We start from the raw sequence: 15,000 nt of genomic DNA, 5'->3' as shown, positions 1-15,000 counted from the left end.
CCCTACTGCAGCCTGCTGTTTCTGTCCTACTGCAGCCTGCTGTTTCTGCCCTACTGCAGCCTGCTGTTTCTGCCCTACTGCATCCTGCTGTTTCTGTCCTACTGCAGCCTGCTGTTTCTGTCCTACTGCAGCCTGCTGTTTCTGTCCTACTGCATCCTGCTGTTTCTGTCCTACTGCAGCCTGCTGTTTCTGTCCTACTGCATCCTGCTGTTTCTGCCCTACTGCAGCCTGCTGTTTCTGCCCTACTGCAGCCTGCTGTTTCTGTCCTACTGCAGCCTGCTGTTTCTGCCCTACTGCATCCTGCTGTTTCTGCCCTACTGCAGCCTGCTGTTTCTGTCCTACTGCAGCCTGCTGTTTCTGCCCTACTGCAGCCTGCTGTTTCTGCCCTACTGCATCCTGCTGTTTCTGTCCTACTGCAGCCTGCTGTTTCTGTCCTACTGCATCCTGCTGTTTCTGTCCTACTGCAGCCTGCTGTTTCTGTCCTACTGCAGCCTGCTGTGTGTCTGCCCTACTGCAGCCTGCTGTTTCTGTCCTACTGCAGCCTGCTGTGTGTCTGCCCTACTGCATCCTGCTGTTTCTGTCCTACTGCAGCCTGCTGTGTGTCTGCCCTACTGCATCCTGCTGTTTCTGTCCTACTGCAGCCTGCTGTGTGTCTGCCCTACTGCAGCCTGCTGTTTCTGTCCTACTGCAGCCTGCTGTGTGTCTGCCCTACTGCAGCCTGCTGTTTCTGTCCTACTGCAGCCTGCTGTTTCTGTCCTGCTGCAGCCTGCTGTTTCTGCCCTACTGCAGCCTGCTGTTTCTGCCCTACTGCAGCCTGCTGTTTGTGTCCTACTGCAGCCTGCTGTTTCTGCCCTACTGCATCCTGCTGTTTCTGCCCTACTGCAGCCTGCTGTTTGTGTCCTACTGCAGCCTGCTGTTTCTGCCCTACTGCATCCTGCTGTTTCTGCCCTACTGCAGCCTGCTGTTTCTGCCCTACTGCAGCCTGCTGTTTCTGTCCTACTGCAGCCTGCTGTTTTGCCCTACTGCAGCCTGCTGTTACTGCAGCCTGCTGTTTCTGCCCTACTGCATCCTGCTGTTTCTGTCCTACTGCAGCCTGCTGTTTCTGCCCTACTGCAGCCTGCTGTGTGTCTGCCCTACTGCAGCCTGCTGTTTCTGTCCTACTGCAGCCTGCTGTGTCTGTCCTACTGCAGCCTGCTGTTTCTGTCCTACTGCAGCCTGCTGTTTCTGTCCTACTGCAGCCTGCTGTTTCTGTCCTACTGCAGCCTGCTGTGTCTGTCCTACTGCAGACTGCTGTTTCTGTCCTACTGCAGCCTGCTGTTTCTGCACTACTGCAGACTGCTGTTTCTGCCCTACTGCATCCTGCTGTTTCTGTCCTACTGCAGCCTGCTGTTTCTGCACTACTACAGCCTGCTGTTTCTGTCCTACTGCAGCCTGCTGTGTCTGTCCTACTGCAGACTGCTGTTTCTGTCCTACTGCAGCCTGCTGTTTCTGCACTACTGCAGCCTGCTGTTTCTGCCCTACTGCATCCTGCTGTTTCTGTCCTACTGCAGCCTGCTGTTTCTGCACTACTGCAGCCTGCTGTTTCTGCCCTACTGCAGCCTGCTGTTTCTGTCCTACTGCAGCCTGCTGCTTCTGTCCTACTGCAGCCTGCTGTTTCTGCACTGCTGCAGCCTGCTGTTTCTGTCCTACTGCAGCCTGCTGTTTCTGCACTACTGCAGCCTGCTGTTTCTGCCCTACTGCAGCCTGCTGTTTCTGTCCTACTGCAGCCTGCTGCTTCTGTCCTACTGCAGCCTGCTGCTTCTGTCCTACTGCAGCCTGCTGTTTCTGTCCTACTGCAGCCTGCTGTTTCTGTCCTACTGCAGCCTGCTGTTTCTGTCCTACTGCAGCCTGCTGTTTCTGTCCTACTGCAGCCTGCTGTTTCTGTCCTACTGCAGCCTGCTGTTTCTGTCCTACTGCAGCCTGCTGTTTCTGTCCTACTGCAGCCTGCTGTTTCTGTCCTACTGTAGCCTGCTGTTTCTGTCCTACTGCAGCCTGCTGTTTCTGTCCTACTGCAGCCTGCTGTTTCTGTCCTACTGCAGCCTGCTGTTTCTGCCCTACTGCAGCCTGCTGTTTCTGTCCTACTGCAGCCTGCTGTTTCTGCCTTACTGCAGCCTGCTGTTTCTTCCCTACTGCAGCCTGCTGTTTCTGTCCTACTGCGGCCTGCTGTTTCTGCACTACTGCAGCCTGCTGTTTCTGCCTTACTGCAGCCTGCTGTGTCTGTCCTACTGCATCCTGCTGTTTCTGTCCTACTGCAGCCTGCTGTTTCTGCACTACTGCAGCCTGCTGTTTCTGTCCTACTGCAGCCTGCTGTTTCTGTCCTACTGCAGCCTGCTGTTTCTGCCCTACTGCAGCCTGCTGTTTCTGCACTACTGCAGCCTGCTGTTTCTGCACTACTGCAGCCTGCTGTTTCTGCACTACTGCAGCCTGCTGTTTCTGCACTAATGCAGCCTGCTGTTTCTGCACTACTGCAGCCTGCTGTTTCTGTCCTGCTGCAGCCTGCTGTTTCTGTCCTGCTGCAGCCTGCTGTTTCTGTCCTACTGCAGCCTGCTGTTTCTGTCCTGCTGCAGCCTGCTGTTTCTGTCCTACTGCAGCCTGCTGTTTCTGCACTACTGCATCCTGCTGTTTCTGTCCTACTGCAGCCTGCTGTTTCTGTCCTGCTGCAGCCTGCTGTTTCTGTCCTGCTGCAGCCTGCTGTTTCTGTCCTACTGCAGCCTGCTGTTTCTGCCCTACTGCAGCCTGCTGTTTCTGCCCTACTGCAGCCTGCTGTGCCTGTCTCTCAGACCCACACCACAGAAGCCAAGACGGGCTGTCATGTCCTGTGAAACTATTTGTTTAGTCAGCCTCAGACTGGTCAAGGCCTCAGTCATACACAGAATAGAGTACCGCAGGAATGAGTCCGGAAGAAGCACTTCCGGTTCGTAGGGGGAAAATGCAATGGGATTATAGTACAGAGATTTGGTTCGATGCCTGGAATAAGGTCTGTGGCTAACAAAAAGTTGATGATACTTAGACTTTTGCGATCAGCAGAAATTGCGGTCGGCAGAAAACGCTTCAAAAATCCGAAAAGTGGTCCTCATTTGTGAAGATGATCTTGCTGAACACAAAGATCTAAGTGTCATAAACATTTGTTAACCACACACCTTATGTCAGGCATCTATAAGCAAAACCCCATTCAAAAAATCCTGCGGCGCTGTATATAGAGCTGAACAAGCAGTGAGCATCCATCACTAGATCTGCTGCTGATGACCAACAAGTACATTTTCCAACAATGACTCTTCAGGGCTGTAATTAACTTTTACATGTAGTAAAGAACGGCTGCAGGCAAAGAGGTGCGACTGCGTGCGTCTCAGTGTGTGTACCTGTAATGGAGGAGTCGTTGTTTTCGCTGTGGCAGTCTTCCTGTCCGTCTGCGCTCTGTTGCGTGTGCTGCAGACTGAGTTTATGGCAAACCTCGAACGCCTGGCCAACCGTCCGCACGATGCGCATGGCCTGGCTCTGTGGGAGAGAGAGAGCAGAAGAGGGGCAGAAGAAAGAAAGAGTTAAGACTGGCACTCCACGGGATATTGCACTCCTGTTCCTAGAGACCACCTGCCAATCAAACCGTACTGAGACATCGTTTTCCTTGGATTTTCTGTGTGAGTTTCTGTAGGTGGCGCTCTTCTCTTTGTCTGTTCAGCCATGGTGGCTATCGCTTCTCATGCTCACTACTCAGTTCTTCAGTTCCAACCAAACCAGAAATGTAAAACGCATCACCTCCCAGTCATACTTGGATTTTGGCGATAGACGGTAGCCAAAGTGACATTTACATGTAATACAAGTTCAGATAATTCTACGTTTGCTTCAGTTGAGTAGAGCTGGATTGGTAGCACGCATGACTGCATATCTCGCGCCTCTCTCACCACCTCCGAGAAGGCAGGTCAGGTGAGAACAACCGCTCTGCTATCTTGACTTAGGTCCGCTATCAGGAGAGGCAGTAAAGACTTGATTTCAGAGCGCTGAAGCCTGACCCCCAGAGACACACCACTCATCTTGGTTGAAAGAGTAGAACAGGTGCAGAACATTATTAAAGCACGGCCAAAATACGAGCACAGTAGAAGACTCTTTTTGCCCGGATCCCTCCAGAACAGTATCAACACTTGCCCCAGGCACGCAGCCGAAGCTCCGTCCAGAGACCAGTGCAACAATGTTATTTGGCCTCGGGTCCAGTCTCAGGACAGTAATACACTTTATTCACATTGTGTGTCACAATAAAAGAAGATGAGTCTGGGTTTGGGGAAGCCTGAGGTGCTATTGGGCTCCATATCCCAGAGTGCTGGAAGCCTTGGCCTCAGTCCAGAAAGCTTTTGAGCTTTTGGCTGAGAAAACTCCCGACACTCTCTCTTTCACTGCCCGCACAGTATGGAGGTCTGACCGCAGCCTCACGGAGTGTTCACCCTATCACATTTTTATTGTATTTGTACTAATCAGAAACGCTGCCTCAACCGCATTTTCTGCTGATGATTTTTCCACCGTGACTAGGCAGTACAACTGCTGCCACTATCAGCAAACAGTCCTAAGGTCCAGTAACAGCAACTACCAACAGCAAACAGTCCTAAGGTCCAGTAACAGCAACTACCAACAGCAAACAGTCCTAAGGTCCAGTAACAGAAACTACCAACAGCAAACAGTCCTAAGGTCTAGTAACAGCAACTACCAACAGCAAACAGTCCTAAGGTCCAGTAAAAGCAACTACCAACAGCAAACAGTCCTAAGGTCCAGTAACAGAAACTACCAACAGCAAACAGTCCTAAGGTCTAGTAACAGCAACTACCAACAGCAAACAGTCCTAAGGTCCAGTAAAAGCAACTACCAACAGCAAACAGTCCTAAGGTCCAGTAACAGCAACTACCAACAGCAAACAGTCCTAAGGTCCAGTAACAGCAACTACCAACAGCAAACAGTCCTAAGGTCCAGTAACAGCAACTACCAACAACAAACAGTCCTATGGTCTAGTAACAGAAACCACCAACAGCAAACAGTCCTAAGGTCCAGTAACAGCAACTACCAACAGCAAACAGTCCTATGGTCTAGTAGTAACAGCAAGTACCAACAGCAAACAGTCCTAAGGTCCAGTAACAGCAACTACCAACAGCAAACAGTCCTAAGGTCCAGTAACAGCAACTACCAACAGCAAACAGTCCTAAGGTCCAGTAACAGCAACTACCAACAGCAAACAGTCCTAAGGTCTAGTAGCAGCAACTACCAACAGCAAACAGTCCTAAGGTCCAGTAAAAGCAACTACCAACAGCAAACAGTCCTAAGGTCCAGTAACAGCAACTACCAACAGCAAACAGTCCTAAGGTCCAGTAACAGCAACTACCAACAGCAAACAGTCCTAAGGTCCAGTAACAGCAACTACCAACAACAAACAGTCCTATGGTCTAGTAACAGAAACCACCAACAGCAAACAGTCCTAAGGTCCAGTAACAGCAACTACCAACAGCAAACAGTCCTATGGTCTAGTAGTAACAGCAAGTACCAACAGCAAACAGTCCTAAGGTCCAGTAACAGCAACTACCAACAGCAAACAGTCCTAAGGTCCAGTAACAGCAACTACCAACAGCAAACAGTCCTAAGGTCCAGTAACAGCAACTACCAACAGCAAACAGTCCTAAGGTCTAGTAGCAGCAACTACCAACAGCAAACAGTCCTAAGGTCCAGTAAAAGCAACTACCAACAGCAAACAGTCCTAAGGTCCAGTAACAGCAACTACCAACAGCAAACAGTCCTAAGGTCCAGTAACAGCAACTACCAACAGCAAACAGTCCTAAGGTCCAGTAACAGCAACTACCAACAACAAACAGTCCTATGGTCTAGTAACAGAAACCACCAACAGCAAACAGTCCTAAGGTCCAGTAACAGCAACTACCAACAGCAAACAGTCCTATGGTCTAGTAGTAACAGCAAGTACCAACAGCAAACAGTCCTAAGGTCCAGTAACAGCAACTACCAACAGCAAACAGTCCTAAGGTCCAGTAACAGCAACTACCAACAGCAAACAGTCCTAAGGTCCAGTAAAAGCAACTACCAACAGCAAACAGTCCTAAGGTCCAGTAACAGCAACTACCAACAGCAAACAGTCCTAAGGTCCAGTAACAGCAACTACCAACAGCAAACAGTCCTAAGGTCCAGTAACAGCAACTACCAACAACAAACAGTCCTATGGTCTAGTAACAGAAACCACCAACAGCAAACAGTCCTAAGGTCCAGTAACAGCAACTACCAACAGCAAACAGTCCTATGGTCTAGTAGTAACAGCAAGTACCAACAGCAAACAGTCCTAAGGTCCAGTAACAGCAACTACCAACAGCAAACAGTCCTAAGGTCCAGTAACAGCAACTACCAACAGCAAACAGTCCTAAGGTCCAGTAACAGCAACTACCAACAACAGATTGCACTGCTTGTGTTTTTATTAGCCTTTTTCTCAAGTTGCACTATAGGCAGAAGTCTTATTTCATTTATTATTTTGATGTTTAGAAGAAAAGTTGAGCTGAATAGTTATGAGAAATAAATACAGGGTGTGTTTGTTACACAGGTGTCCTGCTTCTTTTTATTCAGTATCATTGCTGGTTGACAATACCAGCTTAGAGGTGTATTATCGCTATCAGGTGGACTGAAGTTGCACTACAGACAGTTATGGGCCACACTCGGGAGCCCTGCTTGGAAGATTTTTTTTTTTTTTTTTTTTATTAAAAAAAAAATCGGTATACCGGTTCGATCCGGTTTAGACAGCAATATCGAACCGGTTTTAAAATTTTCAAACCGACCCAGCCCTATGGTCTAGTAACAGAAACCACCAACAGCAAACAGTCCTAAGGTCCAGTAACAGCAACTACCAACAGCAAACAGTCCTATGGTCTAGTAGTAACAGCAAGTACCAACAGCAAACAGTCCTAAGGTCCAGTAACAGCAACTACCAACAGCAAACAGTCCTAAGGTCCAGTAACAGCAACTACCAACAGCAAACAGTCCTAAGGTCCAGTAACAGCAACTACCAACAGCAAACAGTCCTAGGGTCCAGTAACAGCAACTATCTCCTTCTTTCTCAATAACTCACACATTTTCTCATCCACCACCTGTGTGTAGCTCTCTTCCTTAACAGATTTCTCTGTCTCACTTCCATTTCGCCCGTTTTCTCATTCTCTAGAAACCAGTGTGAATATCTTCAAACAAGCTCGATAAGGCAGATCACTCCACTGGCATCAAGATAAGATGAGATACACCGTATTGTCCCTCGAGCGGAAATTGCTGTTGGACTTTGTGTGCTGCTTCTGTTAAAAGAAACATCAAAATCGAGCTTCAACAGACAGACAAAATGTTAGAGAACAACAAACTAACAATATCCACTCAAACGTAGACATAGCGCAGCATGCCGATATCTATACCTTATGTATCTTCTGAGGCAGTCTGATGACTGACTCCTCATAAATATATGCATAAACCCACAAATCTCTCATTGTCAGATTTGTCACTTGATCTAATAAATCATCCCACTCTCTCGTTGGCCACCTCCTCCGTCTCTCCATCATCTTCACCTTCCTCCTCTCTGTTTGTTTGCAGCAGTCTGCCTGGCACCGTGCAGCAGTCTGTCTGGCGCTAGATGTGTGTGTTTCCCTGTGAGTCTGTTTACCAGAGAGGTGACGACACAGGGAGATGAGAGCAGATGACCTGGGTTATTGTATATAGTGAAAACACAGACGCTCTGGGGAGCCCCTGACTCACACACAGACTGATTAGACTGATGGGTGGTTTATCTCTCTTGCTCTCCCCACCCTGTATGTGGAGCCTATATGGCTCTGTCTCAATCCAGTTCAATCCCACTGGCATGTAGGGGTGGGGGAAAATATCGATACAGCATAGCATCGCAATATTTTGTGTGGCAATATATCGTATCGCACGAATGTCAAGGATCACGATATTTTATTATCTAAATTGTCAAGTGCATGCGACATTTATGGCAGGCTTTTATGACAGTGTTGGCCAGTCTGCTTGACAATCCAATTTTTGCTGCAATAAAAATGATTGAAGTGAAAAATGAACTCAGTGAGTGGAGACTAGACCAGAGGGCCAAGGGCTAAAGACATGAGTTTCTTAACAGACATCTACATTTGGAAATGTACTGTATCTTTATTAGACTATATTCTTTTACTTATACCTTACTGAATGGGAGGGATGGAGACTCGATTCCCCCGATGCCAGTATGTCGATTCTGACAATCACTTCTACTGATAAACGGAACAGGAGTCGACTCCTGCTGCAATCTTGACTCCAAACTCTGGCATTGAGCAAACTGTTTAATTTGAACACATTTGTAGTTAATTCATTTTGATTTAACCGTATCTGTACTAATCTGTGCTTGATTGATTGCCTCAGTCTCATCCATTTCATAAGTGGGGAGGGTGGAGGGAGAGACTCAAGGCTTATTGATTGAATGTCAACGGACGCGCTGTAAAACCTACATTTTGTGTTGATTTTCATCCATTACAAGCCAAGGAGGAGTGATCGAGTTGCAATCAACTACAAACAAAAGTGGAATGTTCCAGCCCTACTGAATGGATCTCTACAGCCACCCACAGCACAGAAATACTTTCACAATGAATGTTCTCTCTTTCTGCTCTAGTCGTTCTATCTTTTAGACATTACTTGCTGCTGTGATGGAGCCAGCAGTGCTTGATAGGAGATTTGTAACACATCTGCACAAGCCTCGCCCTCTATATCTATAATAATGTAAAATAGTTCTTGGGTTGGACATCTCTCACCATCTCTGTCTAGCTCTCAGATTCGTTCTCCCCATCACTCTTCTTCTGCTAAGTCAATTCAACTGAATAAAGGCACCGCCTCTCTCTCTCTCTCTATTCCAAGCTGCCACTAACATGCATCAGGCCAGGGCATTCCCTCTCAGCGGCTATGCTATACGATGAAGCATAATGAAAAGCTCTCCACATTATTTATCACAGAGTACCCGGCCCGCTTGGAGGTTTGGCCGCTGTTTTCGGCATCCTCCCAGAAGTGAAAGCCTGGCGCCGGGAGATGAGGGACACTGGGGAATATAATGTGACCAGTGTTGGGGGTAACTCATTACAAAAGTATGATATTACATGTAATATATTACTTTTAGCAATAACACAGTAATATAACTTATTACCAATAGGATTTCAGTCATATTACAACAGTTACTTTGTCAACAACAAGTTACAAATAGATTTATTTTTCATTCAAAGTATATCTATCTACAGTGTTTCCCATACATAAAGGAATTTGTGGCGGGCCGCCACAATAATATTTGGACCGCCACAATAAGATGTTGACCAAAAAAAAAAAAAAAAAAAAAATTTTTTTTTTTTTTTACAGTGCACCTGAACGCAACATGCAAGATATCCGCTGAATAAGTGTCCAATAAATGTTCATGTCATTCTGGCCAATACTTCTGTTATAGCATTTCAGTCTGGAATATGGAATATCTTTCAATAATCTATGATTTAGCTGCTAAATTGTCAAATACCGCCATCTGCTCGCTACCCAGGCACTTATGTATGTACTTAACCCAACTAACTTAACTAACTATCCGGTGTGCACAACACTGTCAGCCTAAACTCCGGCTGACACCCTAAAAACCTACAATCCGCTACAGAAAAATGTATATTGTTTGTTTATTAACACGTTCACTGCCATGCCAATGACGATTTTTTTTTTTTGACGGTGGGACGTTGATCTAATCCTTTTACGTCTCCTATACCAATATTGGAGGTATTGAATGTGTATAATCTATTTTACCGACCCACTGAGTGGCGACATGTCTCTCCAGAGTAGAAAGAGGCAAGCCAAAACTGGAGGGAAAAGCGCGAGGAAGCCTTTCTCATACTGTAAAATGGATGGCGAAAACGCTTTCACTTTCGCGCTGACGCACAGCGGTGGCAACGGTGGGGGGTTCCAAGAATAGACTGGATGCACACTTTGAAACACGCACCATAAATAAGCCCAGAATCGCAAGAGCTTCATCAGAGCTCTCAACCGAAACGCCAAGAAACGAGCGAAACCCATCCAGCGAGCCCCATCCAGACTGCCAGGCAGCAGCCAGGCAGCAGCAACTCGTTTGTCACAGACCCGCTGCAGAGCCAAGGAGGGCGGAGGAGAACGCCCACGGAGGGAGGAGTTGGAAGCAGAGGGGGGTTTCCTGCTGTTATGGAGGAAATTACTGTTCAAAACTATTGTTTAGATGTCTGACGTCTTACTGATGCCAAAAATGAATGGTTAAAGTGACTGTTCTATCGAATTTCACAAAAAGCCGTTTATCTCAGAATAAATTTTCAGACGCTGAAACCATGCTGTATTCAACTGCTAATGCTTACATAACTACTAACTCTACAAACTAACTCTTTTAGACAGAGAAAGCACACATTCTATTAGTTCTTTTGAGATATTGTGTGTTCACAAAATCCTAACAGAAACGAATCCTCGGCTCTTGAAAGATGAGCCAAAATCCTCAAAAAAAAACCTTGGCAGAAGCTAACTACAGTATTGAAAAACGGCTGGCAGTGAATGTGTTAACTGGCCCCTCGCCTTCTATCATTTCACGAAAGTGGCAAAGCAAGTTGAGTATCCCTGACCTATAGGGAGAAATTTAGTTTGTCATTGTAAACCCACAGCACAGTAATGATGACATGTTCTTCATAGATCTAGCCTTTTAATTTTGCTCTTAAGCTTTCTCAAAGTACACCAAATTCATGCATTTTACTTTCAAATGTTTAAAAAAATCTTGCGGGGGGGCATGCCCCCGCACCCCCCTAGGGTCTGCGGTCCACCCCCACAAATTCTCTAAATCCTGTGGGAAACACTGATCTATATATACATTTGCCAATGTGGACTCTGTTTGTCGGTCTGTCTGTTTTTATTAACTCCGGTAGAAAGAGCCTCCATCATTGTAGTTCAACTGAACTTGCTTAATAGGATACAGCTGATGCCACACTGCTGCACAGCTGTGCTCTTTGTCGGAGACTGCATACTTTCTGCTCTCTCTAAAGTGCTCCAGTCTCCATTTGAACCTGACCCAATTCTAATCGTACTGGGAGAGTCTGAAATGTCAGGAACACTGCAGAGACCCCAACAAAGAGTTCTGTCCTATGCTCTTATCAGGGAAGAAGACTAAAAGTTCTGGAAGAAGAAAACTTTCAGACTCTGGCTCAGCGAACAGAATTTGATCAGATTTGGAATTCTTTTAATTGCTTTCTTAGTGAGATAGATGAGTGATGATGCATGCATTCAGTTGATACTATCCTGGGTGGGTATTCTATTCTTTTTGCTCTGGTTTGAATTTATGCCTATTCTTTTATCTTGTTTTGTTTTTTTATAATTCTTTGCTCTATGTGATCACTGTTAATATTTGTCAAACCTGAGCTTTCCTATAGAGAGCCAAAGTGAACACCACTTCCTGCCTCTCTCAGTGTACCAGCCTCTTAATAATATGAATGGTGGTGAACGGAGACAGACGTTACTTTTTCGATCCCGTTTGAATTGTGCCACCGGGTACACATCTAATGTTTGTCAGCGTAAAAGATAACTTTGCAAATCAAGAAAGTCGAAGTTTGTAGTAAAACTGTTGCACTATAAGTTATAAATCAGAAAGACTACATAAGACCGGTCACATAAATCCCCCAGGCTGACGGCCATGTTGGTGTTGGTATTGGTGTGACGTATAATGTGCGCGACGAGCCACGAGCAATGTAGTTTTCATACAAAAGTTAAACTAAACCTTACGTTTGAGTTTGACAACTTTCTTGACATACAAAGTAAATTGACAAATTGTACATGTGTACCCCGTGGCACAATTCAAACGGGATCAAAACAATTAACGTCTGTGTCCGTTCACCACTATTCATATTTTTTTAAGAGGCTGGTACGCTGAGAGAGGCAGGAAGTGACGTTCACTCTGGCTCTCTATAACACATGTACATTTTCTTCATAAGAATGCTCTTGAATAAAAACACTTTTGACCAAAACTTGCTTAACAGGTAGCCTCATAGTTTTGCCAAATATTTCTGTAGCTAGGCTAGTGGGGGGTTCTCCGAGCAGATGCCCTCCCGCCTCAAGAAGAGAGGCATCTTGCCACGGAGTCACTACGCCAAAGAATCAGTTGCCATGCTGCCACGCCATCAGAATTAATGCCATACCGCTTCAGGCCATGAATCCTATCGTCATGCCATACTTTAATAAAGCTTGCTGATTAACCTTACCCTCTGGTCTCTCATGATTGAAATGATGGTCTCGACCTAGTTTCAAGATGAAGACCAGACACGCGGCCTCACGCCACACGTAATCTAGAAACATATCGACCTCAGCATCACGTGTAATCCTAGCGCGACAACAAGTGCAGTAATCCCAGAGTGACGCCGCTAATGTCGTCAGGCAGTAGTGACGCACTTGCCTAGGTGACGGCGTTAATGTCGTCAGCGCCGAGGCTATGACGTGGCAGTATTTATAGCCACGCCGAGCGCACCACAGCCCTTGTTCCCTGCCCTCTAGCCGCTGCACTAAGCTGATCCAAGCCCTTCTCTGGAAGCCGCGTTTCACCCCACCCACCTCCCCAGTCCACCACCAATGTATTGACTCCCGAAGAATCCCCTACGGGGGGGGGGTTCTTCGAGCAGATGCCCTCCCGCCTCAAGAAGAGAGGCATCTTGCCACGGAGTCACTACGCCTAGCATTGTCATCATGAGTAGCTTAATTGCCAACACGTTTTCTCAAATTCAACGTTGAATTGTTGAAAGTCGAGATCCCTTTCCATTTCATTAACTATTAATTCAGCAGGTGTGCCGTCTGACCTGGATGACAGTTAGACGACTGTTGATTTTCAATGTACCGGTGACTTCCTGATCACCAAGCTAACCGCTCCATTCAATCTGCCAATCAGAGGGCCAACGTGACGTGTGAGCGTCCCGAGGCTAATGTGATCAGACCAAAGCAAGTGCTAATGGATGGACGGCCTGTGTGTGAAAGAAGTGGGGTGTAATAAACTCATGATGCCTCAGTGACTCTTCTCAACCATCAGCCTGCTTTCCAGGCCACGCACAAAGAGACACACACACACACACACACACACACACACACACACACACACACACACACACACACACACACACACCTTTCCTTATTCCTCCTTAAATTCTTAATCCTAAACCCAAATCCGGCCCCTTGATGGGAGTGAGCTTGATGAGTGAGGACCCGGCAAAATGATCTCCGTTAACAAAAACCTCCTCACTCAAAGCATAAGAGTACAAGAAAACACACACACACGCAGACACACACGCACACACACACACACACACACACACACACACACACACACACACACACACACACACACACACACACACACACACACACACACACACACACAGACGCTCCCTCCCTCTTGTGTTTGGGATACATTCACTGTGTACAGTCAACAGCCGACAAAGATGGCAGAAGAGTGAAGACAACAAGTCAATTGGCGGCTCCAATGTCATCATGACAGGTGAAGGCTGTGTGTTAATGGCTGCTCCTCTGCTCTGGCACGGCCAGTTGGTCTGCTCATTAGTGGGCATTATGGACACAGTTTCCCAGACGGGCTCAGGTGCAAATGTGACTGAGCAGCGAGCAACGACATAACATCTAGTTAGTAGCTTGTCAGTGAAGCAACAACAGGAAGTAGAATATGTCATATCGAGGCAGACGTCCAGGTCGTGCACGGTACATTTCCTGCCTACCAACGTGTTTGAGCCCCCGTGTTGACTCCAGCTTGGTCGGGCGTACAGTCACAATTGGCCGTGCCTGCGTCTGGGAAGCCAGATTACGGGTATCTGCCCTGGTCACTGCTCTCTAGCTCTCCGTTAAAGCAACTACGAGCAACATTTTCGCTTGTTATGAAACAGTCCAAATGTAATAGTGATGCCTCACATCTTACCTATAACAGCAGATGAGACCAAAGCCGAGTGAATCGGCGAGCGCTCTCGTTGTTTATAGACTCTCTCTCCGGGACGGAAAGACGCAGAAGTGAAACGAAACGGTTTACGGCAGCATAACCACAAAATTTACAAAATTATTCCACACAAACTGTTAGAATATAACGAGAGATGTTGGCGAGAGTAGAAAGCCCCTGGAAGTAGCGAGGAAAGCCGTTCTTCTTGTTTAGGGTCTGTTGCTAGGCAGAGCGAAACGCTTTACGGCAGCTGTAGAAGAAAGAAAGCTGTAAAGACAGTGGGCTCATTACACTAAGATGGGCTTATTATATGAGAGCTATTGAAAGGTTAATGGTCTTAAACAAGCCGCGTGCGGAGCCATGTGAGCAAAGTGCATGTCCTCATTACCAGCGCGTCTGGAAATAGACTTCACGAATGTCATTCTACATCAGCGCCCCTCAATGTCAGCTCATTGCTCCCTGGTTGGGAGGCACGGACCTGCTTCTGGACACTTTACCTGGGCACACTATATTTGAAACACATCCGCTTGAGGATATAGATCGTTCACCCATCGAGTATTTAAACTGCTGTTAGAAGTGGGCTTTTTTATCTCATCATCAGTCACTCAAGCCAGAGCGGATACATCACAGAAACAAAGTTAAAAGACGATCCCCCCCAGAGCCTCGAGGGGGTTTGGTTCTCATCCTGACCTTGGTCTTTTTGGTAATTACAGCCCTCCACAAACTGACTGTGAGTAACAGTATCTGGTTGGAGGGCATCCTCCCATGGAGAGAGATCCATTAACACTTGAGGCAATAACCATATCTCTCTCTCTCTCATTAAGCAGCTGTAGACCACAAATTCATCTCTCTTTATCACCCTCGTTATCGGGGGTTGAAGATCTCATGTCACCGATACAGCTTGAAACTCGTGAAAAAGAGAAAAAAAAAACCTGACCGTTTTCCCCCAATTGACTCCCATTACTTGT

The 15,000-nt window shown here is 46.7% G+C and overlaps 1 protein-coding gene across 1 annotated transcript in view; it reads right to left on the bottom strand.

Moving 5' to 3' along the window:
* nos1apa (nitric oxide synthase 1 (neuronal) adaptor protein a) overlaps positions 1 to 15,000 on the bottom strand; it is a gene marked incomplete at its 3' end in the record, with an annotated part of 168,017 nt that overhangs the window by 30,751 nt on the left and 122,266 nt on the right. The window contains exon 6 of the mRNA XM_083647701.1: positions 3,399 to 3,534. Within this exon, the coding sequence (XP_083503827.1) occupies positions 3,399 to 3,534 (136 nt within the window). The remainder of the gene's footprint in view (positions 1 to 3,398; positions 3,535 to 15,000) is intronic.

This window comes from Poromitra crassiceps (genome assembly GCF_964638095.1).
Source record: "Poromitra crassiceps genome assembly, chromosome: 12".
Lineage (NCBI taxonomy): Eukaryota > Metazoa > Chordata > Actinopteri > Beryciformes > Melamphaidae > Poromitra > Poromitra crassiceps.
The sequence above is the reverse complement of the archived record's forward strand: the minus strand, read 5'-3'. Positions and strand labels throughout refer to the sequence as shown.